This window comes from Coffea arabica, chromosome 2c (genome assembly GCF_036785885.1).
Source record: "Coffea arabica cultivar ET-39 chromosome 2c, Coffea Arabica ET-39 HiFi, whole genome shotgun sequence".
NCBI lineage: Eukaryota > Viridiplantae > Streptophyta > Magnoliopsida > Gentianales > Rubiaceae > Coffea > Coffea arabica.
Window position 1 is genome coordinate 4,717,573 of NC_092312.1, and position 27,469 is coordinate 4,745,041.

At 37.8% G+C, this 27,469-nt stretch overlaps 4 protein-coding genes and 1 long non-coding RNA gene across 21 annotated transcripts; 4 read left to right on the forward strand and 1 right to left on the reverse strand.

Annotated features, from left to right (window-relative positions):
* Positions 1–709: 709 nt before the first annotated feature.
* LOC113725318 (alpha-soluble NSF attachment protein-like) lies at positions 710–5,049 on the forward strand. The gene is made up of 9 exons (XM_027248433.2): positions 710–966; positions 1,720–1,769; positions 1,882–1,954; positions 2,495–2,574; positions 2,922–3,073; positions 3,542–3,701; positions 3,782–3,829; positions 4,128–4,208; positions 4,713–5,049. The coding sequence occupies exons 1-9, from the start codon at positions 822–824 to the stop codon at positions 4,791–4,793; spliced, it is 870 nt and encodes a 289-aa protein (XP_027104234.1). The 5' UTR covers positions 710–821; the 3' UTR covers positions 4,794–5,049.
* Positions 5,050–6,477: 1,428 nt separating this feature from the next.
* LOC113725319 (uncharacterized) lies at positions 6,478–9,340 on the forward strand. 3 transcript variants are annotated; one of them, XM_027248436.2, is made up of 2 exons: positions 6,478–6,711; positions 7,246–9,340. In XM_027248436.2, the coding sequence occupies exon 2, from the start codon at positions 7,437–7,439 to the stop codon at positions 9,132–9,134; it is 1,698 nt and encodes a 565-aa protein (XP_027104237.1). In that variant the 5' UTR covers positions 6,478–6,711; positions 7,246–7,436; the 3' UTR covers positions 9,135–9,340. The 3 variants fall into 3 exon arrangements, with proteins under 3 accessions (XP_027104237.1, XP_027104235.1, XP_027104236.1); XM_027248434.2 differs by having other exon boundaries at positions 6,479–6,711; positions 7,334–9,340; XM_027248435.2 differs by having other exon boundaries at positions 6,479–6,711; positions 7,361–9,340.
* A 1,121-nt stretch (positions 9,341–10,461) lies between these two features.
* Positions 10,462–13,843, reverse strand: LOC113721267 (uncharacterized). Of its 2 annotated transcripts, none has more exons than XR_011838798.1 (2): positions 12,483–13,843; positions 10,462–10,830 (listed from the first exon to the last, which is right to left on the reverse strand). It is a non-coding gene; the product is annotated as an uncharacterized lncRNA (long non-coding RNA). The 2 variants fall into 2 exon arrangements; XR_003455886.2 differs by having other exon boundaries at positions 10,462–10,898.
* Positions 13,844–15,587: 1,744 nt separating this feature from the next.
* On the forward strand, positions 15,588–16,572 carry LOC113725320 (wound-induced protein 1-like). Its single transcript, XM_027248437.2, has one exon. It carries the CDS (start codon positions 15,826–15,828, stop codon positions 16,153–16,155), a length of 330 nt encoding a protein of 109 aa, XP_027104238.1. The 5' UTR covers positions 15,588–15,825; the 3' UTR covers positions 16,156–16,572.
* Positions 16,573–24,546: 7,974 nt separating this feature from the next.
* On the forward strand, positions 24,547–27,264 carry LOC113725323 (uncharacterized). Of its 14 annotated transcripts, none has more exons than XR_011838804.1 (6): positions 24,547–25,225; positions 25,764–25,833; positions 25,937–26,028; positions 26,156–26,205; positions 26,286–26,335; positions 27,110–27,264. XR_011838804.1 is itself a non-coding variant. In XM_072073763.1 (4 exons), the coding sequence occupies exons 1-3, from the start codon at positions 24,809–24,811 to the stop codon at positions 25,987–25,989; spliced, it is 540 nt and encodes a 179-aa protein (XP_071929864.1). In that variant the 5' UTR covers positions 24,547–24,808; the 3' UTR covers positions 25,990–26,028; positions 27,110–27,264. The 14 variants fall into 14 exon arrangements, 4 of the variants coding, with proteins under 4 accessions (XP_071929864.1, XP_027104242.1, XP_027104240.1 ...); XR_003457311.2 differs by having other exon boundaries at positions 26,973–27,181; XR_011838805.1 differs by having other exon boundaries at positions 26,984–27,181.
* The last annotated feature ends 205 nt before the right edge of the window (positions 27,265–27,469 follow it).

Below are 27,469 nucleotides of genomic sequence, written 5' to 3' on the forward strand. Positions count from 1 at the left end.
TTGATATAGAAACCAGCCGCCCTGGACGATGTAGGACCGTGTTAAATTGTCTTATTCATTAGACTGCCGAATTGGAAGGACGTGTTTATTGTCCATTTACTAATAATAATTACGTGTGGTCCATAAATAATAGAGTTCATGGGCAGCAAAACAAGATGATGTCTCTTTGAAACTTTCCCTAATAGTCAACATCTACAGCCGAAATTTTGAGATGCATGCATGTGTGATTACAAGGTTTTTTTGGTTCAAATCGAACTTGGAAGCAAAATCATTTTGGTTTTGGCTATGGGATGGATATATGCTATTGATTAATTAATTGGTTGAAATCTAAGTTACGAGTGAAAAAGATAGAGACCGAGATGTAACAATGTCTTTTTTCTTATTAAGTAATTTTCATAACAGTATACTAAACGACAGAAAAGAGCATCATTTTCTGTAATACCAATTCATGTCCCTCGTACCCATTACTAAATACCCTTTTTAATCGAATAGATTCCATCAATGAACCATTGGCCCACTCCATTCTTTTTCCAAAGGCCATCGGAATCGAATCCAAGAATTGTTGTACGGGCCTGGGGAGGGATGTCAAGGAGGTTTGATCAGAGGAAAGGACTAAGGACGGCCGAGGCCCAAACCAAACCTTTTCGGCTTTAGCTGGGCTTTTTGCTGTGCGAAGAAGAATAGGTAAAATGGTACGTGGCATTACCGCATTAGCAAAAAGCGTACGGTGCCCTGTCGCGTTTCTTTACCTTTTCCTATTTGAGTAGCCATTTTCTCCATTAAATCAAAAGTTCCTCTGCTCTACGAAGAAATATCGAAGAATGGGGGACCAGATTGCTCGAGCCGAAGAATTTGAGAAGAAAGCCGAGAAGAAGCTCGGCGGATGGGGACTCTTCGGCTCCAAACATGAAGACGCTGCCGATTTATTTGATAAGGCTGCCAACGCCTACAAACTCGCCAAATCCTGTACTTTTTCTAAGCTTTTATGGTTTCCTGATCGATCTTCTTTTTTATCGCCAGTTATAATGGGATTCATTTTTACAATTTTGTTCTCCTTTTCCTGCGTTGCTATTGAGCTGGTTTAGGGTTTAATTGTGAATTAGAGGTAAATGCGATTGGTTAATTGATTTGACGGATTAAAATGATCCAGTTATCGATCGGACACGTTGACCAGGAAAGGTTTTGACTTTTGTACTTCGCAGTTCAAAAGGTAGGCTTATGATTATAGCTAATTGGTGCTTGTTGGGGATGTTTAACTATCTAAAGAATAGGGAAGTGCAAATTCAAGGGCATCCGAGAACGCACAAATATCTGTTTTGGGAAGTTTTAGATATAACGTTGTAACATTAGTTAATGATTTCTAATTTTTAGAAATAATATCAGAAACCTGCATAAGCGCAACTGTTATTTCTAATTTATTAGTTCAAGAATCTAGATTTATTGAAGAAAAAAGAAGCTGTTGCCTTGTGGTATTGGTAATTAAGTTGATTTAAAAATAAATAAATTTCAGCGTTCGTCTTTTTGCTTGTTAAGAAATACGCATTCTTCTCTTTGTATTCATATTTGGTAAATGGGAATCGAGCCTTTCAGTTTCTTGAAGTGGCTGATAATTGATTATTTGTAGTTCCTGACTGACATTTATTTACTCAGTCTCTGTAAGTTTGTTAAGCTGAATTCTGCTGCTGTTTGCCATTAATTTAGACTTTTGGGGTCTTTCAGGGGATCAGGCTGGAGCTGTGTATGTCAAGTTGGCAAGCTGTCATCTGAAGGTAAGTATTTGAAAGTTGTTGATTGCTTGGATCTATCTACCTCCTATTTTCTGTATCAATTCCGTAGCTGTTCTCTTTTGCTGTACTAAATTTCGTAATTTTGATATCACAGTTGGATAGCAAACATGAAGCTGCAAATGCTTATGCTGATGCTGCTCATTGCTATAAGAAGACAAACATTAAAGGTTTGGTCTCTTGCCAGTTTTGACACACTGTTTGAGCTCAGACTATGGCTGTCGGTTATCACTCAATACAATCATTTGTCTGGTGGCTGGTTGTTTCAGCTTAAATTGGAGATTAGTCTTAGTTTTTAGTTATTGATTACATGATGTTTTTAGGAACTTGTCCATATTTCAACGCCAAAAATGTAGATTAAATATTGTCTTAAACTTTATTTCCTTTGCTTGCTTTGTTTCTCATGTTATCAGTTGGCTTCTTCAGCAGCCAATTTTACCCCATCTTTTTTTGCATATAAGCGCTACTAAAATTCCAGTAGTTTATTGAGGTGCTTCTTTGCAAATTGAACCGCACTGTAAGAAATGCAATGAACTTTCTTTTTAATCCTAATTTCCAGCCTAGCTTTTATCTGTTTTGATATTCTTGTTCCTTTCTTCCTCTGATCTTCATCCAACCCCATTTTGGGATTTAAGCCATCATCTTTTCACTTAGATTATAGAGCTTTTATTTTAGGAACTGTTGATGGCTGATAATTTGATTCTTCACAGAGTCTATATCTTGCTTGGAGCAGTCCGTGAATTTGTTCTTGGAAATTGGAAGGCTCAATATGTCCGCAAGATACTACAAGGTGCAATCTCTGTGACTTCACCTAAATAAAATATCTTTTGCCCATGTAGTTATCTTCCATCTTATTCTTGAAGCTCCTTTCTTTTTTCTGAAAGAACAGAATGTCTTTTAGGTAGATTTGATACTTTTGTGATTCATATGTAAAGTTTTCATGTCTCATCTAAAGTATTTCCTGATACTGTAACATCAGTACGTACAGACTATTGGTCAACTTATCAGAACTCGTAACCTACGATGCTATATATTTACTGTCTATCAAACCATGATGGCTGTGATATCTGCTTTATCCCTTAATCTATGTTTCCTTACTTTTGAGTGTCAGCTATTGATTCCTTTATTTGAATCTAGGAAATTGCTGAACTATATGAGCAAGAACAGAATTTGGAGCAGGCTATTGTCTACTATGAGAGAGCAGCTGATCTTTTCCAAAGTGAAGATGTCAACACCACTGCAAATCAGTGCAGGCAGAAAATTGCCCAATTTGCTTCTCAATTGGAACAGTAAGCCTGTCTTCAATACAGATGTTATGTTTTTCCTCATTATTTAGAGTTTAAGCATAGCGTGTGTGAAGAAAACTAAAATACAAGCCATTTGTCTTCTTATCATACGTAGTTTTATGCAAAATGGTCATGAACAGTCAATGCAGAAATGGGAAGATGGTACTAAAGTTTTAAGGTTAAGAAGCCTGAGTGCCAGCTTGCATATGGTAGTTACTCCCAGGTAGCACGTAAATGATGTTTTAGCTGATACAAGTTTGGAAACTACGGTAAGATGCAAGAAAGAGCAAGGAATTGGTCATAAGACTTTTTGTTTTTGCCTTAAAATGCTCTGATAGCAGAAGGCCATTTAACCTCATTAACTTCTCAATTTCAGGGTCACAAAATGATTCCGATAACTTCATCTCTTTTTTCTGGGTATTAAGTTTTTTGGAATTTTCACAGTTTACTGATAATCATAATGCCCTGCAGATATCCAAAGGCAATTGAGATTTATGAAGACATAGCCCGACAATCACTTAATAATAACTTGTTAAAGTACGGAGTGAAGGGGCATCTTCTTAATGCTGGCATATGCCAACTGTGTAAAGGTGATGTTGTGGCAATCAATAATGCACTGGAGCGGTATCAGGTACTACTGATATGGGTACTTTTGGTTAGGCTCTGGAGAGTTTCGCTTTTGTTCTCTCTGTCTGACATTGGTATGTACAGGAACTTGATCCAACGTTCTCGGGAACACGGGAGTACAGACTTTTAGCGGTATGTAATATCTTCTGAATATCCTCTGGTTTAGCATTTAAGAGTCTTTTTTCTGGCTAGAAATGGGGAGCTTCTGCTGTCTAGTCCTTCATATAGTTTTATTAGTTGTCTGAACTTCTTTAGCCACTCCATTCTTGTCTCACCAGATTCATGCTTATTTTGCTTTCAACAGTTGCCAAAGATATGCCCATTTTCTCTTTAATAATTTATATAGTCTCAGATTGTCACTTTCCTGTTTCCACTCTTCAGCAAAAAAACACGATATAAAGGCTTCATTTGTTTGCTGTTGTAATGACAGGATTTGGCTGCTGCAATTGATGATGAAGATGTGGCAAAGTTTACTGATGCTGTGAAGGAATATGATAGCATGACTCAGCTGGTAAATTGAGACTTGTTGTTTGATGCTGTGTTCTCCTATTTTTAGAATTGAAATCTTAAAATTCTGCCTTTGTTCTGATAAAACTTTTTTCTGGTTCGTGTATTTTATATTGACATGAAGTGGGTACCATCAGATGAAGCGAAAAGATAAACATATTACGTGCAAATGAGATCTTCTTAGTATAATTACAGAAGTTTAAGTATGTGATTCGTATTGGTATGGTGTTACTTAAAAAGGGATGGATGCAATTGCTAAAATGTTATCAGAATTGAAAAGTTATATATGTTCTATTGAAGGATTTAGATGTGTTTTCTGAAGTGTGGTGAAAAGGCTTTAAAGGACAGCCTGCTCCACACTCTCTGTCTGATGTTGCCCTGCCTGCGCAAGCTAGATATGTTTTTGCTGTGACAGTTGCTAAATCAACGTGATCACTACTGAATTTGTACCAATAATCCTAACATTGTATGTGGTGACTAAGCATTGTCTTTATATTATTTGTTTCAGGATGCATGGAAAACTACTCTTCTCTTGAGAGTGAAGGAAGCATTGAAGGCCAAAGAGCTGGAGGAAGATGATCTTACCTGATTATTTTTTTTAACTGACACCTCTGACCCATTATGTTTTGATTGGTTTGTACGGTGTGGTCGTGTGTGTCTCCTGTATGCTCGTGTTCTGCTCTTATAATCTTGGGTTCCTTCACTGCGTGTACAATTGATTTAGTATGTTTCTTATATTGAATATAGTGTCACATTTCCTACATTGTCATGTTAAAATGTACTACACTAATGTATTTCTATCTTAAAATGGCCCAATAAAGTGCCGACGCTGTGTGTTCTTTGTATGTTTTTCTTTTTGGTATTTGGTACAATTGTACTGATTTCGAGTATTTGATAGTAGCAATCAGATTATAAAAGCCCTTAGATAATTTTAATTCATGACGCTGCTGCCCGGAATCATGTGTCGGCTGCAGAAATATTTAGTTCGCCATCGTTCTTTGATTTTGGAGCACGGATTCATGCCCATCGTTCTTTGATTTTGGCATTGGCGATGAGTCTGGTATTCCATCAGTCGCTTTAAGCACTCTTTGGTTCCGTGCCTGAATTACAACCCCATGCCAAAAGGTGGCAAAGACCAAGATGCTTAATGCAGAAGGAAAACAAGAGGAGCATCTCTTGTGGTAAATTGTACTATAGATTTTCGTATATTTGCAAATCCCATCGGAGTCCTCCATCACTTGCCGGTTTTCCTTTTTTTCCCCATTTAAAAAATTTTTTAGTGGCGGGGCTTGTGAATGGGATGGGGATAGATCATCCTTACCTTGGCATGCAAGTTGAGAATGCAGGGTAGTGATTGGTTGTTTAATGAGCAGAGCAGATGTGGCCTGTGGTTATATGGTAGTCAGTCGTGGGTAAGACGGGAACTATGGCTTGACGGAGTATTGTTGTCTTTGGTGAGGTCCACGCCATAAACCCGCCAACACTTGTCACTCTGCCATTGATTAGATAGGCCTGTTACGCCTGTGAAATTTCTTTTTCCCGCCTCCCTATCTTTCCCTGGAGTTAGTGGTTTATCTACTACTATTGCAAGTCTCTGCTGCATGCGTAATATGATCATATATTCATTGATGAGATTCCAGATGGATCATCAAAGACAACAAGAGCAATCATTTGCTGCTGATTTGGTGCCTATAGGCTATAGCTATAATAATAAATCTCTAAAAATTCTTTCCTTCCTTGTCTGCTCTTTCTACCAGAAATTAAGAAGGAGATTCTTTACCTGGTAGCCACGCTACGGCCTCCGCACTGAGTCCGCGCTCTTTACAAACCCGTTCCCTTCCCGTTGACAAAAGTAGGGCAACGACGTCGTCGCGTTGATGTCAACCCAACATTAGCCGCCATCGTGACTAATTATCTCACGCTAGAGAGGCAGTAGAATTGGTGACTTTATTTTTCTTTTCATATTATTTGACAAAAAAAGAAATAATGGTATTTTAATTACCATTAAATTAGTGAGAAATTTAAATTTATTTATTTAACACTGATTAAAATTTGAGTTTAAATATATAATTATTTTAAAATAAATATAAATAAATGAGTCGAATCAATTCATTATTCATCAATCAAATTAGTTTAATTAAATATATATTTAGGCTCATTCATTCAAAATTAATAGGTGGGTTTGGAAAGCGTGGGTCAAAGTAATAATGTATTTACACTTAAAAGCCTGTTGACTAGTCCCAGTCGCACGCTTGCACCCAATTGAAGTTTTGGAGAAACCAACAAAATGTTAGAAGGCGTTCCAAAATTAAAAAAAAAAAAAAAAGAAATTAAAAGAATCAAAGTTGCTTTAACTTTTATTATTCTGTCCTCTCTTTTAAAATTTTGAACGGCTCTTACTCCTTGCTGCCATGGTTCTCCGATGAAGCAATCAAACACCCTCAATCTTCTTCCTGTGAAGATGGTTCCTCTCATCCACTCGCTTCCCATCTGTTCCTAAACAAATGGTTTGCTTTTACTATCTCTACTTCTGGATTTCCTTGTTCTTTTCTTTTTTTTTCTTTTTCCAATTATAGTACTTTTTCTTGCTGGGCTCAATTGTTTGTTTCTTTCTGCTTTTATCTTACATATTCCAGTATGAGCTTGTAGATCTTTCCGCTGTTATCATACCTTACCCTGGAGCTTCAGCTGATGTTTTGGTTTATGGGTTTTAACTTGTGGTTGAAATATTGACTGTAGTCCACAACCTTTTGCAAGCCAGAATTTTTTGCTTGTTGATCTGATTCCCAGAACTTATAGCTGTGAGGCCTCGTTTGTTCTTTGGTAGTTGGGCTTCTATTTATAAATTTGGTTTTGTAGGCCCTGTTTCTTATCCCCTTATTCTGAGTAGCAAACTGGAACTAATGCTTTCTTGCGTATCCTTTTCTTTTATCCCCGATTTCCAGACAAGAAATATGGAACTAATCTTCGGGTGATGCTATGTGCTTTTGGATTTTGGGTTTTACTTAGGGTGTGATTTACCAGTATTTTTGGCGTTTCAGGTTTTATCTAGGTTGTGATTTTCAAATGTGTTTACTGCAATGGAACATAGTGCCCGGCCTGATGTGCATTAATGCTTTAAATTTACAGCTGTCTGAAGCTAAGTTTGTTGACTAGGCAGGAAGAAATTGACCGTGAGCCACAGATGGGGATTGTGACTTTTTAGGGGCCTGAAAACTTCATAGAAGAAAATATGGTGCCTACCAATAATGGTGAAAAGAATGGTGGAATTGAGGAAAGCGACAATGGTAAAGTCGGGAGTCGTGTTGCTCTGCACATTTCAACATCACAGAGGGGGTTGATAAGTGATGAAGACTCTCAAAATAATTTTCAGAATAACTTCTCTGCGCTTCCCAAGAGGCTGAGGTTCTTTAAAATTGGTAACTTGTCATCCCCTTCAGCAAAATTTTATCAGATTGCCCAGGAAAGGGATGAAATTTCTCGTGCTGTACCTTCCAGCAGTCTTCACATTCGTGAGCAAGTTAGTAAGTTATTTTCCCGGAAAATTCATTGGAATGCTTTATGGAAAATTTCCAAAGAATGGTTCCGGAATCCTATGAATCTCGCTCTTTTCATCTGGATTACATGTGTTGCTGTATCTGGTGCAATTCTTTTCTTGGTCATGACTGGAATGCTAAACCATGCTTTGCCAAAGAAGTCCCAAAGAGATGCTTGGTTTGAAGTGAATAACCAAATTCTCAATGCATTGTTTACATTAATGTGTCTATATCAACATCCACAACGTTGCTATCATCTTGTGCTTCTGGTACGATGGAGACCAGAAGACATTTCGAAGCTTAGGAAGATTTATTGCAAGAATGGTACTTACAAGCCTCATGAATGGGCACACATGATGGTAGTGGTTGGTTTACTCCAGTTGAACTGTTTCGCTCAGTATGCATTATGTGGCCTTAACTTGGGATACAGGAGATCAGAGCGACCTGCTATAGGAGTTGGAATAACTATATCTGTTGCAATTGGTGCACCTGCTGCTGCCGCTCTGTACTCCCTGCTTAGCCCTCTTGGAAGAGACTATGAATCTGATTTGGATGAGGAGGCACAACTTCAGGCTACCACTGCTGAGAGTAGCAGAGCGAGCCAGTTGAGGAGAAAATCACTTGAGAGGCGGTTCTCATTTGCATCTAGGGATGATGATGGGAAAATTCTTGAGACGAGACCACAGTGGAGTGGGGGTATTTTTGATTTTTGGGATGATATATCTTTAGCTTATCTTTCTCTGTTCTGTTCTTTTTGCGTTTTTGGTTGGAACATGGAAAGACTTGGATTCGGCAACATGTATGTGCACATTGCAACATTTCTTCTGTTTTGTATGGCTCCTTTTTGGATTTTCAATTTGGCTGCAATTAACATCAACAATGAGGCTGTCAGGGAGGCCTTGGGGGTTACTGGTATTTTCCTTTGTGTTTTTGGGTTACTATACGGTGGCTTTTGGAGGATTCAGATGCGGAAGAGGTTTAATTTGCCACCATATAACTTGTGTTGTTCCAGACCAGCTATTGCTGATTGTGCGGCATGGCTTTTCTGCTGCTGGTGCTCTCTTGCTCAGGAAGCAAGGACAGGGAATTCCTATGACATTGTGGAGGATAAATTTTATAAGAAACAAGTCGATGACGGTGACCAATTGCCAATTTCACCTTTGCCTCGGGAAGATGGGGAGTTTCAGGTTAGGTCCAGCCCAAGTTCTCCTGGAATGAGCTCCTCCCCTCCAGTGGGTTTCAGAGCTAACTCACCTAGTCCCACCAGATTTTCAAAGGAATATTTTAGCCCTGGTAGGCACCTTCCTCCTCTGGAAGAAGAATATCATACAGGACGTAAGGATGGGATTATGACCCCACCGTCGCCTTCATCTATAACCAGAGACGACAATTAGCACAAGATTTTGAATTGTACTTATGATTTGAATAGTAAATTTGCACGCACTATCCACATGTCTATAACTTTATATGCATTTCATGCTAAAGATTTGTTCTTTTGTGGTTTCACCATTTGTAAAGTCTTTTGGGGTATTACGACCAGCTGAAGTTGGGAATTTTGATATTTATTTGAATTGTAGAATCTAGTTGAGAAAGGGATAAATTACTTCTCAAGATTTTAGCTAAAGAATTTGTCCAGCCTGCATTAGTTTATATGTTGAAATCGTGCCATCATTTTTCTTCTTCTTTTTAATTTGTTTGGTCCTTTTGATGGTTTCTCTAAGGTTAGCTTGACTTTGAGCTTGAGCTTGTCTTCTCTTATTTCTGCATATTATTTTTCCTCTTTGCGGATGTTAGGGATAAAACTTGAACTCTCTCTTCTATGTGTGATGGAAAATCTTTTACATTGCAAATTAACTGGTAGCTACAGAATTCCCATTCATATTTTGCCATTTCAAATTCATAAAGAAGAAAAGGCAATAGCTAAGCGATTACTTCCTCTTTCCTCTTTTACTGACAAGCAACTTTCTGTGCTTACCTTCTCGTAGAATTGGCGAGGATAGACATAGCCTCCAATCCTTTTCCTGTGTCGGCATAAAAAATTGTAACAGCTTTTGACATGGCATTTGCAGCTTATATTTGGATACTCGAGGATTTTCCTTGTGATTATCCTGCTCTTTCGTCAAAGAGAAAGTCAAATTTGGTGACGACAAAACATCTAAGAAGCAACGAGGAGAATGTGCCTCTCAGAGTTCGCAACATATTTAAAACTCTGTTTTCTGTTTATTGCGGTTGCATTGAATCAGTATAAGCAAATCGTTGTCTCATCAGCCGAACGTCTGATCCAATATTGGTGTTGAATCAGCAATGGTCTGTGAAGCTGGTGATAATATATGTATGTATATATAAATACATTGGAATGAAAAGATGAAACTAGGAAATTGAGGATTGAATATCAGAGTCACTTGTATGGTCGCGAATATCTTGGAGGTTTTGTTTCTTTCTCTCGAGTTCTCCAGTCTTTGATGCAATGTTTTGCTTGTATGTTCTTAGTTGCTTCGATAGCTGATGCTGTGAAGTTTGATCAAAGAATTAAGTTTCTCAATTTTCTTTTGTCTCCTGATTTTGAATTATGTTGACAGGCGTCAAAGAAAGTTATCTAGTTTGCCTTGCGAAATATTTTCATTCCAAAACATCTGCTGTTCTTTCTTAGACCAGGCATGTATGTATGTATGTTTCTGGACTTGTCTGATCTGATGAAAGTAGCAATGCGGACATTATGCGTTCCTGAAATGTGAATAGATATCCCAGAAATCATGTCTAAATTACAGCAACCTGTCTAAATAAGTTATTCATTTTTGAAGTTCTTTCTGACAACTGATAAGCATGCTAAGAGCTGATCCTATGCGAATGCTCCCAAGGGAACTGATCCTGTGCTAATGCTCTGTTAGTCATGGAAGAAGGTAAAAAGTTGGTTTCTAACAGCAGTATTCCGCTGCTGATTTAAGAACAAAGTCTTGATCACATAGAGCAGAGGATGGTGGAATTACCAGATCAGCATGCTTAGAGGTCTTCCTCAATGTGCGTCACCATGTTTATGAGAAAAGCTTCCACTACTGTCTGGGTATCTTTGCCACTTCGATCATACTCCTTCTGGGTAAGTGACACGTCAACGTTTAATTTGTTTTCTTGAAGAGGTAAGAATTGTAGTAAACATCAACCTATAGTAAAGTGGCACACAAACGTCAAATTGTAAACGGAGGTGCGCCTTTTTGGTAACGAGGACGACAGAATAGTAGGTAAATAAGCCACTAAACAAACTAGCCATACTTGCAATTGCGCCAACATCCCCACTTTGGATTGTGATTTTTTTTTTTTTGTAGAAAAATTGATATATTTTTCGTGAATACATTTTCAATCACCTTTTTATCTCACACACATCAAATCGTTACATTATATTTTTCTACAAAAACTCTTAAAAATAGCAATTCAAACCGGCATGATTAACATCAGTGACATTTTCTGAATGTTCGTATTCCAAAAACGAGCACCGTCCAAGTAGTCTAATTATTGCTTTAATATTTTCTTTCGGCCTTGAATTTTGGTAATTACCAATGAATAGGTGATATCCAAGCGGAAGGCAAATATAACCCAAGGTAATAGTAAGTTTTTTTTCCCCCCCTTTCTAGTAGGGAAAGTGTGAAATTTAAGAAATGTGGAGGAGAAAGAAAAATTTGAATCTAGGACCTCTAATTCGTGGGATTTTAATTAGATCAAAACCTTTTCAGCAACCTAATGTTATAAGGTTAATAGTCTTCGAGAATAGATTTGCATTGTTAGACAAGGTGTCTTCTTAGAGATTTATTGGCCGCTTAGGCGAATGAAGGGTCGATTTTAGCTAAGCTACATGATGGCTCCTGAGGGAACTTTCTGAGCAATTGTTTAAAGTTGCGGAAATGAACTTGGCATTCCTTATGATGGACACCGATTGAGCATCATCTCATCAATTCCATCCAAAGGCATTAGGGCCATCCGTGAGCGCATGCATCACTAACACTATAGGCAACGGAAAAAGCCCTAGAAGAAACCAACAAAAAATGCACGTCCAATGTTTTTACTAGAGAATTATTGCATGATTCAATTAATGTCATTTACTCCAATTTTTAAACCCCCAATAATTGTCCAAGAAGGCATAGCAACAAGAAGTAACTCCACTGTGCTTAGTCACAATGCTGTCGAAGACGCCACTCTTCTTGCTCTCCATTGTTGGGTAATTGAAGGTGATTAAATTACTACTTTGAAGGTTGATGAGCCCTCAGAGTCGGGGCATGATCAAGATATGAAATTCGTGATGCGTGTGAAACGTTATGCATGAGAACCTTCATTCCTGTACATTAGTGTTCGTATGTATGCTTCTTGTTTCTTGCAGATTAATTCGGGGACAGTGAAGATGTGGTTTGAAAAATGTAGTAGCGGCGTGAAAAGATATAAACCCTCTTACACGCCGCCATGATGGGCAAATTGGTTTTCACCAGCCAAACAATCAGAAATGGATTGGATTTCGGCTCAACAATTTCCCTTGTTTTGCAAGTTATAGAATGACTCTCTGTTCCATTCGCTTTCCCTCTCTAACTTCTTCATCTGCTCTGACGTTTGGTATTGACTCTTCTATGAATCAATCAATGAATATGTTTTTTTTTTCTTAACTTTGATCGCGCATCCCTTTTGCAATTTCTCTTGTACCCAAACAAAACTCAAAGTAAACAAGAAAAAGAGGAAAAAAAAGAAACAGGACTTCCACGTACCTCCGAGTTTCCGACATAACATCGGTGAAACTCCCCGTTTTGCGCCCGGGATATTTGTCATCGGAGCAAAGAATATATAAGTAGTAGTTCGTAGCAGCATCATGAATGAAACGAAGGGGATGAAACCCAAATGCACCTGACGCCTTTACAACCGACTTAGTAAATTTTTCTAGCAAAGGAAAGGATACGACAAATGGGCGGGAGACCGGAGATGGTGGGACGGTAGAAAGAAAGATGCGGGAGCCTCCCACACAGATGACTAAGCAGCGCTCCGCAGTCAGTCGTCACTACTCACGGCTCGTTAGGAGGTAGCTAATAGACACGTGTCAAACATAATTTAATTAATAAAACGCTTCATTTATAATCGATAAGTCACCGGTTTTCGAATCGTCAGAAAACAAAAAATATAAAATTACAGTTGATCCTTTTACACCAATACACATTATATACATTAAAAAATATATATATATATATATATATTTTTTTTTTTTTTTGTCAACACAGGAATGTCCGGATCAATTCTTACGGGGCCCGACTAATCTCCTGCGATCCGGAGTAGAGGCCCCATTCCACACCGAGCACGTTAACAACGGGACTCGAACCCTGGATAAACCAAGAAGGTCGCCATATCTTAAGGAGTGGAAGCGGGCCGCTCAAGCTATTTCATGGAGATAGAAGATCGACCACGTAAAGTGGCAAATTTTTTTTGTAGGAGACAGGGGTTGAACCTTGACCTCCAGCATCACCCAATAGAGTACTGGACCACATTAAAAAAAATATATGGCTGCATCTAAACTGCGTAATTAATGAGGGCCGGGGACACCCCCAACGTCGCGGGCCACGCCTCTCGCTTAGTACTTCAAGTTCTTCTTCGCTTACGGCTTACTACTACCACACGCAAGGTCAGGGACAGCGGAAACGGCCATCGTATTCGGTTGATTTATTCTGGCGAGTTGTGCGATAATAAGAAGAAGATTTAAAACGATACTGGTCCGGTGCTATTCAGTTTTGCTAGCTACCTCTGAGGAAGGCTTATCCAAGTTTTGGATTTAGCAGGCGTAGAACGCAGCCCGCCCTCCTGAATGCTTGCATCATTGGAGCTTCCAGTAGTCTAAAATCTGGGGATATCTCACAAACAAATAGTATACTACTGTATCTCACGGCTTACGAGAGTGAGGAAACAAGGGGGCCAGATTAATGGTCTTTTTTTTTTTCCGTTTCTATGGACGACCACCTCTTAGAAAAGAAAAGACAGAGTCAAATGTGGATTCATTCGCACAACTCCAGTTTGTCCTCTAGTGTCTAGGCCAGGGCGATTTGACTTCGACTCTGACTCGTATTTTGATTTTTCTTCTCCGAAAGCGATGCACAGCGCTTGCCAGTGTGGCATTGTGAATGATACACCTGTACCTCTTTTATTTTTTTCAATTATTTTTCTGTCGCTCGTGCATGCACGCTGGAGCTGGAGTGCTGGACCATATACACCCACTATATACATATATATATATACACACACACACACACACACACGGATTTACTTTTACCAAAAAGAGGAAAGAAAATAGATTACGGCTTACTTAGTGGTGCATCATTTGGGGCATTGGCTGATTTATTAGCCACAGATTTAATCTTTATATTTACATATCTCCGCCACTAATATTGCGTATTTATTGACCATACTGACAAAATTGTTGTGGGGTGGGCGTCGCACTCGTCACTCCTTTTACTCTTAGACGGTGTTGAATTGAGAGGTTGCATTATCTTTAATGACGATTCTCTTTGTGGAAGTGAGCTTATTAGGAAGTAAACATGCGTCTCTAAACATGCGTCTCGTTGTCAAGATGCAAATACTTAGGTTGTGTATGGATTGCATTTTCTATTATTTTTCATGGAAAAATTACTGTAACGATTTGATATATGTGATGGAAAAAGGTGATAGGGAAATGTGATCACGAAAAACGACAATATTTTCCGACGGAAACAAGCAATCCAAGCAAGGCCTTAGGAAAGTAAATATTTTGTTGTGTTTGGATTGCATTTTTTATGATTTTTCATGAAAAAATTACTGTAACGATTTGATATATGTGAGGGAAAAAGGTGATAGGGAAATGTGATCACGAAAAACGACGTAATTTTTCGACGAAAAACCGCAATCCAAACAACATGGTGTTAGCATTGCCGATCCATGGCTGAAATAACATCAGACTTTCTCTTTCCCTTTGGGGCTGTCAAACTTTGCTAACATTGTGTTTGAATTGCTGAATTATTTCGTTTAATATTTCGCTTGTGTCATAAATATATTTTTTAATTATTTTTTTATTTTATATACGTCACATCACGACTTTACATATTCCTTCCTTTGGTGCTTCTTTTGTTTGTTTCCTTCATCCCTCCTCTTTCGAATTCGTAAAGGCACAGTCTTAAACTTCAATGGACGGCAACAAATCACTTTGACCCGAATGCAAAAGCCGGACAGTACTCACCCGAACCTCGCTACAAGAATTCATTCCCTTGAAGAGAAAAAAAAAAGAGAGAAAAACAAAATCTCATCAACTGCTTACATAAGTAGGGAGTAATATAATATTGGATGGATAACACGCCAAATGCGGATGTCATCATGATTTACAAACAACCTCCCTTTGTTTAGACTCACGTGGCAATGCACAAACACGCTCTGAGATCATAAATGGAAGAAGAACTCTATTTATAAAAAAAAAAAAACGAAAAAATGTATTCCACGAGTAACTGAAATTTGGCATGAATTAAATTAACACTTGCTATAGGCTATAGCTAGGCCGAGGCGCTCGCTCTCTCTATCTCTTTTTTTATTTGATTATTTCCCCTCCTTCTGGCTGGGTCCTGAATGTCGTGGGGCTGGGGGCGGGTATTGGGGGCTTTCAATAAAGTTGGCTTGACAACTGCTCCAAACCCTACAACGTGGCCCCGACCAGATAATGAAAAACGAGCCCCACAATCATTACCCAACCAAAAACAGCCACGTCACACCAGAAACAGAATCCTAGTATTCAAAACAATCACCCTCCGACTTTACACTGAATAACGAAAACGCCCTTCCCTCTCCCTATATATTGTCCCCCAATCCCCTCCGTTTTGCAATCCTCATCGCCGTCTTTCCTCAGCCTCTTATATATCGAAAACAAAAAAGCCTCTCCTTCTTCGTTCGGAACTGGCAAACACTCAAACTCTGGAGGAAACTCAAAACAAAGGGCTGGTGCTCGCCCTGTATGAAGCCTTGAGTGCACGTGACGTGGACAAGGTCCAGCGGCTCGTGGCTCCCGACCTGGAGTGGTGGTTCCATGGTCCGCCTTCCCACCAGTTTCTGATGCGCCTCCTCACCGGCAATACTGACAAAGACTCCTTCAATTTCGTCCCACAATCAGTCGCCGCCTTTGGATCCACCGTCCTCGTAGAAGGGTGCGATCAGGCCCGCAACATCACCTGGGTTCACGCCTGGACCGTCACTGATGGGATAATTACCCAAGTCCGCGAGTACTTCAACACTTCCCTGACGGTGACCCGATTCGGGGCCGCAGATAATCCCTCCTCCTCGAATTTTGCCCAGATTACCTCTCTCCATTGCCCGTCCGTTTGGGAGAGCAGTCTCGCTAGCCAAGTCGGGATATCCGTGCCCGGTCTCGTCCTGGCTATTTGACTAAATTTGGATTGGGTTGTGATCTCCTGCTGCTGCACTACTAATTTATTAGTAGTATTATCGTAATAATTAAATAAAAAAAGGAGTAGTACGAGGTGCAACCACGCTTATTGTGGTTTGAGTCAGTCCCATATGGGCTGAAGTGGTGGCGGTAACCGGTAAAGTCGTGCCTTACGTCTGCGAAGATGTAGGATCGACGGTCGGGATCGCTTTTCACTTTTCAGCGCGTCGTTTTTAGTCCCTTTAAAGTGCGTGTTTGCTTTTGTTCTGTTCTGTTATGTCCTGTTCAAGGGCGTATATTATGTTTGAGTCCATCATGACTGGGAAGGGTTCCTGGTATTTGGTCTCGGATGACGTCACTCCTATATGTTTTGTTTGCCTTTTCAATAAATGTTGTCGGATTTGTTTGCTTGATAATCTCATGCCACCTACTTATTATAGTAGCATCTGTTTTTTTTTTTTTTTTTAATTCTTGGCTGAATCTGTGTTACTTTATACTACTATTAGTTTGCACTAGTTTGTTTTAACAATATATTTTGAAAACTGTTTTACAATCCAATTCAACACTTAAATTTGAATGTATTTGGATAGCCGGATCAGAAATTATTTGCTTACATCAGCAATACAATTTTTAACACATATTTTTATCTCTCTATTTATTTTCTTATCTCACATATATCATATCACAAAAAGTGTTACAGTAATTATTTCAAATAATCTCCTATCCAAACTCTAATATAGTTGATAATTATTTGATAATTAAAAATTAAATATTTAAATGAATTAAGTGGCATTTGTTATAAGTTATTTACTTATCATTAAATGTGATATGCACTCAAGTGTATTAAATTTAATACTTAACAATTTAATAATTTAATGGATTTAGAATTCAGCAATTTAATAATTTAATTAATTTAGATTTCAAATTTTAGTTCTATCACACGCACTCTAACCTAAACTAGTCTTTCAACATACAAGGAGAAATCACCGAGCATAAGTTTGTTCGTGATGATTCCACTAATTCGCTAACCAACTGCTTCATGCGGTTAGTGATGGCTAATTAATCTTGCATCTATTTGTCAACAAAAAATTTTTAAGCTTTTTTTATGAATTTATTTTTCAATCACCTTTTTATCATTCATTTCTATTTTTCAATCATCTGACATACATTGAATTGCTATTGTACATTTTTACACAAAAAAAACTTCAAAAAATAGCAATTCGACAATTTTGCATTAGGTGAGATCACAACACACACTTCATTAACCACTGTGTAGTCATTCTCAACATTTATCTAGTATGATCGATCGTGTGGAATTCCCTTTGATTAATCACTATTTTGAACTAATGCTTATTTTTCCTAATTCTGGTTCATCTTCTTAGAATCTCTTAGATGCAATCAATCAAAATTAGGAATGTTAACGTAGAAGACCTGGTCCAGTATGATATGTTGCGTCCAACACTGGCAATATGTTCTGCAAAATTGATAAACTCCATCATTCATAAACAAATATATGTCGCCATCGAAGAAATTAAGGGTAAGAAAAATACCACAAAACTGACGAGGCTATGTTAATTGTTAGGATCCTATCCCGAATAATTGCAAGGATTGATCCGTTATTTTGACAGAATAAGCAAACACCAGCCGACGAAAGCTTGCCTTGTCTGTCACATCGAGAAGAAATTCATATGAAAATCTGGAATAAGAAGAAATGTCAAACGTCTTATCTTATGGTGCATAATTAAATTACCAAGTGGTTTTCGCTGAATTAGTTTGTTTGTCGAATGTCACTCGATTTGTTGATAAGGGCGAAGAAACGCATCATCTTGGCATAAGTTCAACGCAAATATTATTGAATTATACCAACCAAATGGACCGATTCAAGTGCCAACAAGTTATTCGAGACATGTAGATGAGTCATTGGCTATAGGTATCTGCTAGATAGATAAGATAGGCATTGGATGAACAGGAGGAGGAGTGTTTGCAGGGGAAGAAAACAAAAGGTTTATTATTCATGAGTACTGATCAATTGATCGATGCGTTGGATTCTACTTATACAAGTTGACAATTGACCAGCAAAGTAAGAAATGACCATTGGGGAGCAAGCAAACAACAATTAGTTGCCTTTGGGCTTTTTTTTAAATCGAATCGTATAGAATCCGGTGAATTAACGGATAATTTTGCCCACTCCTGTTCGAAAGGAAAATTTAAATCGAATTTGGGAACGTGCGAAGGAGAGAATCAGAGCACGTGATACTACCAGCTGGAGGATGTCTTTTGAGACCTTCTAGCTAACCAATCCGACGGTCAAACTTTTGCATAGAGTCACGATTGTGTAACATCCTCCCGTTCATGTACGTTTCATTATCGTCCTTCACTCGTGCTGTCCTGTCATTAGCGGACACTTACAGCCGGATCAACCAGGACAAAAATGTCAGCAACGATACATTCGTATAACTTACTCTATCCTAATCTAGAGGGAGAGAAAGCCTAAGGAGGATATGGTAGGAGGAGACTAGTGGATATACAAACCCAACTAAATCAAAGGAGTGCTCTGACACAATTTTTTTCGCTGCAGGTGAGGTTTGAACCCCCTCACCTACAGTTCAAGGAGAGAGTTAAGCCCCTCCCTGATAGCCACCGAGCCATTGACCCAGTGGTTACATGCATTTTTTGCTACATTTTGGCAGAAAATTATTTCAACCCCAAGCCCCAAAAAAAAAAAAAAAGAAATATCTTAGAAAATAGTAGTGTAATGTTTTTTCCCCAAATTAGTTGAAACTAGTTGTTGTACATTTTTACTGTATATATATATATATATTTTTTTTTTAATTACATCCAAGCACGGTGGATTCGTTCAGTCACTAATCAAACTTATCGAGTTGAAAGTTTCCTTGGTCATTTTATGATTTTAATTCTCCTCAACTTGAATTGTTAAACACATGTATGTACAAAATCAAATGACACTAGAGGCTGCTCAAATCTCGCATGAAGTACTGATTATCTTTGTTCCAAAGAGCTGGCTTTTCCATTACGAATTTCTTGGAGAAGGTCTCATCACTAAAAGAATGAGCTTACACAGTTTGTTGTCTAATTAGCCAAAAACTCGTGCGTGACTTGCACCAATAAAGCATGGTTGAATAGAAATTCGTGTTCATTTGTAGGAAAAAAAGAATAGAAATTCGTGTTCGCTTCCGCAACCTAGGTAGCATATTCTTCTCACATTATCCACCACCATGGACAAGACAAAGAACGCAAACATGACGAAATAAAAAGGATAAGGAAATGTTATCCGTACTCTTTTTTTTTTTTTTTTTTGGAATCCCACCTTTTGTTTTATGATATGGCCTAATAATAAATGAAAGTTATATTATTAACAAAAATAATAGTGAAAGTGTAATTTTTTAAACCCAAAAAACTCGGTGAAATTGTTATAAACCTCGGGAAGGTAGGTTTATGAAATTATCCCTCGCGAAAATGAATTTTTACGCGTAGTTTATTCCTAGTCTAAAAAAAGAAGATGGTAGACCGTACCCATCATCATTCGCTGCGTTTTTCTTTCTTTTTTTTTTTCGGTGGGGGTGGGGCTAATATTCCCATTAGAATCCGCATCATTCTACAACTTGATGTGACACAAATACAATAACGTTTTTGTCCTTCAGCACTGCTCAAATTACATAAATGCTTCGAGAGGAACAAAGGGGAATAACTGCCCAACTGGCCTTTCAAGAAAAGAAAAAAACTGCCCAACTGGGGATTAAATTTGTCACGTGCCAAAAATGCAACTAAAACGACACAAATTGAAATTAATCCATGATCCTATTCTGGACATTAGATTCCTCTTCTTTTTTTTTGGTACATAAACTGGATATATGCTAGTGAGTAGTGACTCCTAGAATCATTTAGTGTCACCAGAGCTGCAGGAGAATTGGTCATTGATGTCAAGATTATGGGAGCATAAAGAATATACATAACACATAGGAGTACTATTATAGTAGTATTATTCCAAGCCTCCCCGTTATCCCCTCCACGCACAACATGTTCCATTCCATCCCATCCCAAAAGTGTATGTGATTCTTACCTATTACAAGAACATCGACTTGTATGGTTGATTTACCAATCTCTCGTACGATTTTCGCCAAAAATATTCTGTATTAGTAGTATATAAGCTAATTGTAGTAATTGTTACCAAAAATAATTTCAATAAGCACACAAAATTCTAACTTTACACGTTGAACCAGCAATGTGTCAATTGAATTTGGAGTGAGATTTGGCATCAGAATAAGGGACTAAACACGGAAGAGGGGCACCAACGGTCTGATACTACACGGCTAAGATTTGACCAAAAAAAAAAAAAAATATATATATATATATATATAGTCACATCATACGTGGAGTTTACAAAATTTTATTTTATAGTCACATCATACGTGCAGACAGAGTTACGCCATATACATTTTACATAAAACCGTCCCGAATGATTTTTCTGATAACCGTTGGGACCTTTTGTCCACTGAACACACTTTTGAAATCAACCAACGGTACTTCCTTCGTAATACCACTATTCCTTTAATTAATTGGACAAGGTGCAGAATTAGATAGGCAATTTAGGCGCGAAAGGAGCTCGAATCATGAGCGGGCTTTCTGATAAGAAGACCAACATGCAACAGAGAATATATATAAGACAGAAGAGTCTGTATTCAGCACGCTACTCCTGCTAGGAAGTGGGAACCCTTTTATCTTCGCTTTTCTGCGTGGAAAATTGACCCTGACGTTGGAATTCGATGTTATCCCACAACCTTACCATTGCCCTCGTTTTTTTCTATAAAAATTTGCCGACTTTTCTCTGAAGTCGGCGAGTGGCCTAAGGAAACTCCATTCATTAAGTCCTAAGTGGGCGTGACAATAAATAAAGATTGATTGTGATTCATATTAAGACTAAACCACAAAGGAAAAAAGTTACACTCAAACTGTTATGCTAAACACAAGATTCGAACTCCTAAAATCAACAATTAGGTAGACCCTAATAACCCTGGAAATTTCTTTCATTTCATTTTGGTACAAGTGTCATAAATCCAACAATCTCGAGAGAGAGAGAGAGAGAGAGAGAGGCATGTTGTTTGACTTTGATACTAACGTTGTTATGATCGCTTGGGTGTGGTCAAAAGGAGGCGGTAGCAGACTATTACATTTCTAACTCTATTGGCCCTTTCTATTCTACATTTCAATTTCTGCAAATCTGTCGTCGATTCAATAACTAGTTACATGAAATAAGTATCTTTCTCCAATATCTCATGAACAGCGATATAAATCATATTTTATTAGATTAACTTTGGTCGACGTCCGAAGCTATACTTGGTTCACAAAATCTTCTCAAAATTAGAATCAACTAAATTATGGGATGATGTAACACAGGTGAACTTACTGACAAACAAATTATAAGGCTCTCATTGAATAGGACAAACGTCAGATATGCAGTAACAGCAGGAAAGCTAAGCATGGAAAAAATGTAAAATAAATTTTATATACATTAACAGTATACATGTTATTATGATTAAATGCACGATATATTTTGAATTTATATTTTATGTCACGCGTCTAATGGTGAATGTGTTCGCACCATTAGCGTATAAAAGACAGATTAATCCAAATAAATAACAATAATGTAATACTATTCATCTCCCCGCTTGCGGTTTGAAGTCTGATGCTTTAACAAATAGCTTGAAGGAAGGGAACCCAACGTAAAGAAAAAAAGAGGGCGGACAGGTTATAGTAATTTAATTGAACTACAGCGGGCCAAGGTCTGAATTCAGCTGAATTATTAATCAGTGGGTGCTACGCAACCCCGACAACTAGATGAGGATTCTGACATTTTGGAGTGTCTTTGCTTTTCTTGCTTTTGTCCTGCCGGAGGAAGGCAGTAACTGACTGAGTATTATTTAAAATATTATTTGAAATAATTATGATAGTACTTTTTATAATATGATATATGTGAGATAAAAAGATAATTGAGAATATAAAAAAATGTATTTATAATTCAAACGAAATATTATTTGAGATATTTTTGCTATCCAAACACTCCCATTATCATATTTCTCTTGCCGTATAACGAACATAAAAACAGGGAAATCTTTATGTTTTGATGACCCAAAATCCAGAGCGAAGGCTCGGATCTGTCAGATTTATTAATTTTTTTTGGTTTTGCCTTTTATCAATTACTACTTATGAGGAAATCATGTTTAGTAGCACTTACAATATGGTTTAGGTTCACATGACAGGCAATTTACTAGATTAGGTTGCAATATTCTTATTTTTTTTTTAGAGACGATGATTGCTGTATAACCTAATCTATTCTATACTAAGGAAAGGTAGCAGACCTAAGGAGGTTCAGGAGTAATTCGGAGGAAAAACGAGTGTACTACGCGCTCGCCTAAATTTTTTAAACAAAACCACCTTTTAATGTGACAATTGGTGAGAGTAAAAGTTTGACACTTTACTGGGAGACAAAGTTTAAGCAATGCCACTTATTAATGTCCATCCCACCAAATTTTAATATTTTGGTGATAGTCACCGGCCCAAAGGCTGGTGATTAGATTAGGTTGCAATATTCAAGCTGACAAATATTCATTCTTTTCAATTATGTAATGTGTGATATCATCTTTGTTTGAAGCCAGTTTCGGATTATTAGGTTCACAACAATATGTTCAACACTGGTGGAGAAGTATTACTAACAAATAATCATAGAGACGAGCCCAATCTTAATGCATCGAAAAAAAAAAAAAAACCCTGTAGCTAGCACCCTTTTCATTTTCGAAGTTCCAACGGACACTGCAGAGTTCCAAGCAGTTTTGACCATCGTTCACTTGGTTTATTCAGCTCAAGCTAAAGCCAAAAAATGCAGAGTGATTAGGAAAGCAACAGCTCATCTCGTTTTGTTTTTTTTGGAGCAACGGGTACAACAATTTGCGATATAACTGCTGTGTAATTGCGTGATGAATTCTATTAGTACAATTTACCGACCCATTTGCCGTAATTCTATTATAAAATCTTTTTCCTAATACCAATCTAATGTCAAAGGAGAAGCTTAAGAATGTATATGTCATACGCTGTGGAGTTTAATAATAATATATGGAAATTAGGTGAAAACATGTATGACTATTACATTTAGGATGCGTTTGATAAACCCGAAGTTTGAAATCTGAAATTTGAATCCGTTATCTTATTGAATTGTTAAGTATTAAATCTAATACATTTAAATACATATCACATCACATTTAATAATAAGTGAATAATTTATCACTTAATTTTGAGATCAAGTTTTGCTTAGGAAATCCAGTGCTACTTAATTAGTTCAATTGTTCAATTTTTGGTTATCAAATGGTTTGAATATGTTAAGATTTGAATCCATTAAATTTAAGCGCTGAATTGGGTTATCCAACAGGACCTTAGTCTTGTCGATATAACCTAAAATATATGGAAATTGGGTGAAAACATGTATGACTATTACATTTAGGATGCATTTGATAAATTTGAACTCTAAAATTTGAAATTTGAAATATGAATCCATTAAATTATTGAATTGTTAAGTATTACACATTCAATGATAAAGTGAATAATTTATTACTTAATTTTGTAAGCAAGTTTTGCATAAAAGATTCAATGTCACTTTAATTAGTTCAAATATTTAATTTTTTGTTATCAAACAGTCTCAATATGTTAAGATCTAAATATATTAAATTTAAGTGTTAAATTGAATTATTAAACTGGCATTGTCTCGTCGATATAACCTATAATCAGAACGTGTTTGGATGTCAATTTTTTTTTAACTTTTTTTTTTCCGCGGACTTGGATAGGTATACAGTAACTAGGAAACAATAATGAATTTTTTTTTTTGGGCTGCAGTGGGTTGGGGGGATTTTTTTTTTTTTTTTGGGAGGGGGGGGGGGCGATGGTGGTGGTGGTGGATGGGCACCTGGTGAGTGTGGGACTAAAAGTAGGAGGTGAATTTTGTGGGCATTGAGTGCATAACTTTTCCTGGGCTTTGGTGCGGGCTGAAGGTTAAGAGTCAAGCTCCATGTTGCTTTGGTAATTGTTTTCTTGACATTCGACTTGCGTTTAGGTACTTCTGAAAAATATCAAAACGGTGAATAATTTTTGGTCTTGTAAACGGGGAAAATCTTTTAGATATGTGAGACTGTAGATTTCAAAACAGAGCGGATAGGTGAATTTCGATATCTGGGTTAGAGAGGCAGTAACAAAAAAAGAAAAGAAAAGAAAAGATAATACTAATAATGATGGGTACTTTTTTGTTTTGTGCTTTATGCCTTAATTTTTCCTTTTTTTTTTTTTTTATAGATATATTCAAAGTCCTCAACTAATACTTTCAAACTCATTTGTTTAAGACCCTGGAATCCTCTGCTCCGGTTCTGCCCAGTACCGCCACATCATTAGAAAGCAAAAAGATGAGCCGGTTCTACTAAGGTTAGCCTGTCCAAATAATCCAGTCACACTTCGCCCTTTCACAACCCCATAATCTCCCCAAAAAAAAAAAATAAAAAAAAAAAAATAAAATTGGAGAGACATTTTTGTAATCTTTCTTCGATCTCTCTCTGATTGAGTTTCATTGTTCGTCTATGTGTTGTTCTCTTTATTATGGGAAAGTCACTTCCATCTCCAGCTGCACTCCAAGAATTGTCCAGGGTTATCTCCACCAACAGACTTCACCGCCGCCAAGTCCCCAAATCCCCCCGACCCACCACCTTGTCCTCTGCCCAGCCCCCCGCCGCCGGCCTTAGTGGGTCCCGGCGGCTTGCATCAAAGGACCAGCAATTGCCGCAGCTTAGACTTGAAAATAAGGGGATGGAGGGGAAGAAATCGACTTCCAACGACAACTCCACGTCGGCGTCCGAGCAGGGCCGCCGGATTCCTCTGGCGGAGGCCGTGGCTGATTGTGTCAAGCGGTGGTTTCAGGACACCCTCAAAGAAGCCAAGGCTGGTGATACCGCCATGCAGGTCCTTGTCAGCCAGATGTATTATAGTGGTTATGGTATCCCCAGAGACGCCCAAAAGGTCCTTCCACTTTTACTCCACACCCCCTTTTCTCATACTTCCTCTGCTTTGGGATTTGGCCAGGTGCAAGTGTGCACCTGCATGTTTGGGATTTGGGATTTGGCCAGATGTTTAGAACTCCAGTTTTAACTTTAAGTTGATTACAACTGTGAGCAATTTTAAAAAAAAAATGAAAAAATCAGGAATAGGGAATTGAAAAGTTCTGGCAGAAGACTCGACCTTTTTCTTTCCTGTTCTTTTTATCATGCCAAAGAGGGGAGGTCAAACAAAGTATAATTGAAATAGAGAGGTTTAAAATTCTGGAATTTAATTCCAGTCAGCATTTTTCTCCAATCCCGCTTTAGTATACGAGATGAAATGCAGTTTGAATTTCTTGCTCATTCCTGTCTCCTCTTTCATTTTTAAAATTGTTTTAGAAGGGCAGGCGTTGGATGTATATTTTTGAACGTTGGACGTGGGGTTCTACTCTTCGCTAATGATGTCTATTTTTTCTTACCCGAATTTGTAGTCGTCTGATTTTGAAATATTTTGGGTTTAGGGAAAGACTTGGATGAATAGAGCTTCGAGGGCTCGGTCTTCAGTATGGAAAGTTAGCGATAAGCATCCAGGTTTTTGTTCTGTGTCTATTTGTGTCCAAATCCATTTTGGTTGCTTGGTTTGTTGTTTAGGTAGTAACTTTGTCAACTTATAAATTTGTTTCTTTTTTGAAAGGGTACAATGCAAGTGACTCGGATTCTGAGGATACAAAAGATGAAGCCAAATAAGATGGAAGAAGTCTCTATTGGTTGAAAGAAAAGAAGAATGTGAGTTGAATCATCCTACATTCTTCTTGTTTTATCCCAATGGTTTTTCTACGAACTTTATTTTCTTCTAGTGCATTATATCACTTTTGGCCTGTTATTTGTGAAGCTTATTTCTATTTTGTAACAGCATGCGTTTTAGAGCGTCTCAACTTCAATTAGATGTTAAACACTAGAATGGTATATCATACATGCCTTTACTTAAGTCATTTGGTGGGAATCTTTTACATTCAACCTGCTCATACCTCAATTTTGGTTAGGTACAATAATTTGTTCTATGCTCTCCCATTTTGGCTGGCCTCCTTAACAAGTACGTTACTCATCTTACTTTAATTTGTTGCTATAAATTCCCTTGCTTGCAGAGCCCTGGATTAAGGAGCCAATTCATGTTATTATAGTTACTGGTCTCTCTGCATGTTGTCTAGCATAGCAGATTAGTTATGGACTGCTGCAAAGAGATTAAAACTCAGCGTAGCAGAAAAGATTAAATCCTCTTGTCTACTTGAAGAACTTCTTGTTCTTTGCAGTGTATTTTTTTTTTGGTGCTCCAGTGTATGTATTTGTTGGGTTTTGAGCCGAAGTTGAGCTGCAGATTTTGCACCTGAAATTTTTGTGCTTCTTTTATTCTCCCCCCCCCCCCCCCCCCCCTTATTTCCTCCTAGGAACTAATTGTCCAGTGTATCAGTGAATCAAGTTCGTAACTTTCTGGACAGATACTTTTTTAGTTTCTGTTGGTTTCTTTGCAACTTTGATGTGTCAGTCATGTACTTTCTGCCTATTGGAATGAGAGATCATCCTTCTTTTATTCTTTGTTGAGTTTGTTTAGAAAGGTGGTGCAAATTTGAACCTGTTATTGCCTAGTGTTCCAGTTTTGAGCTTTGATCATCAATTCTTGCTGCATCTAAAAGCTCATTACGCTGATCTTTACATTTGATATTTGATATCAGCTTCTCTGCAGAAAGATGAATGCTGTTACTGCAAGTCTCCTGGAAATTATCTTTACTGCTTCTATATAAATTATTGGAGGGGCAATTGCAATACAAGTACATTTGCAATTAAAATTTATAGCTGAAAGTTTTGCCAGATGCGAATAATGGGGCTCCACAGCCGTGAGAGTGCGGGACAAGGAGATTGGAGATAAGGGGGAAGTGGAAAATGTTGGCACTTAGGGTCTATTTGTTTGGACTGAAAATATTTTCAGGAAATTCTGGTGTTTGGCAGCCAAAAAGATTGGGAAAATTTTTTCCCGCGGAAAATCTTTTACGCAATCACGAGAAAAATGACTTCCGCATCTGTTGTACTAAAGTTATTTTTCAATAACTCTCAGAGCTCATCAACCTCACGATCCCTTTAATAGGAAAAAAAATTTGAGAGCTCATCATTCTCATGATCCTTTACTAAACCGAAAATTTTCAGATCATGACTGAAAATTATCTATCGTGCC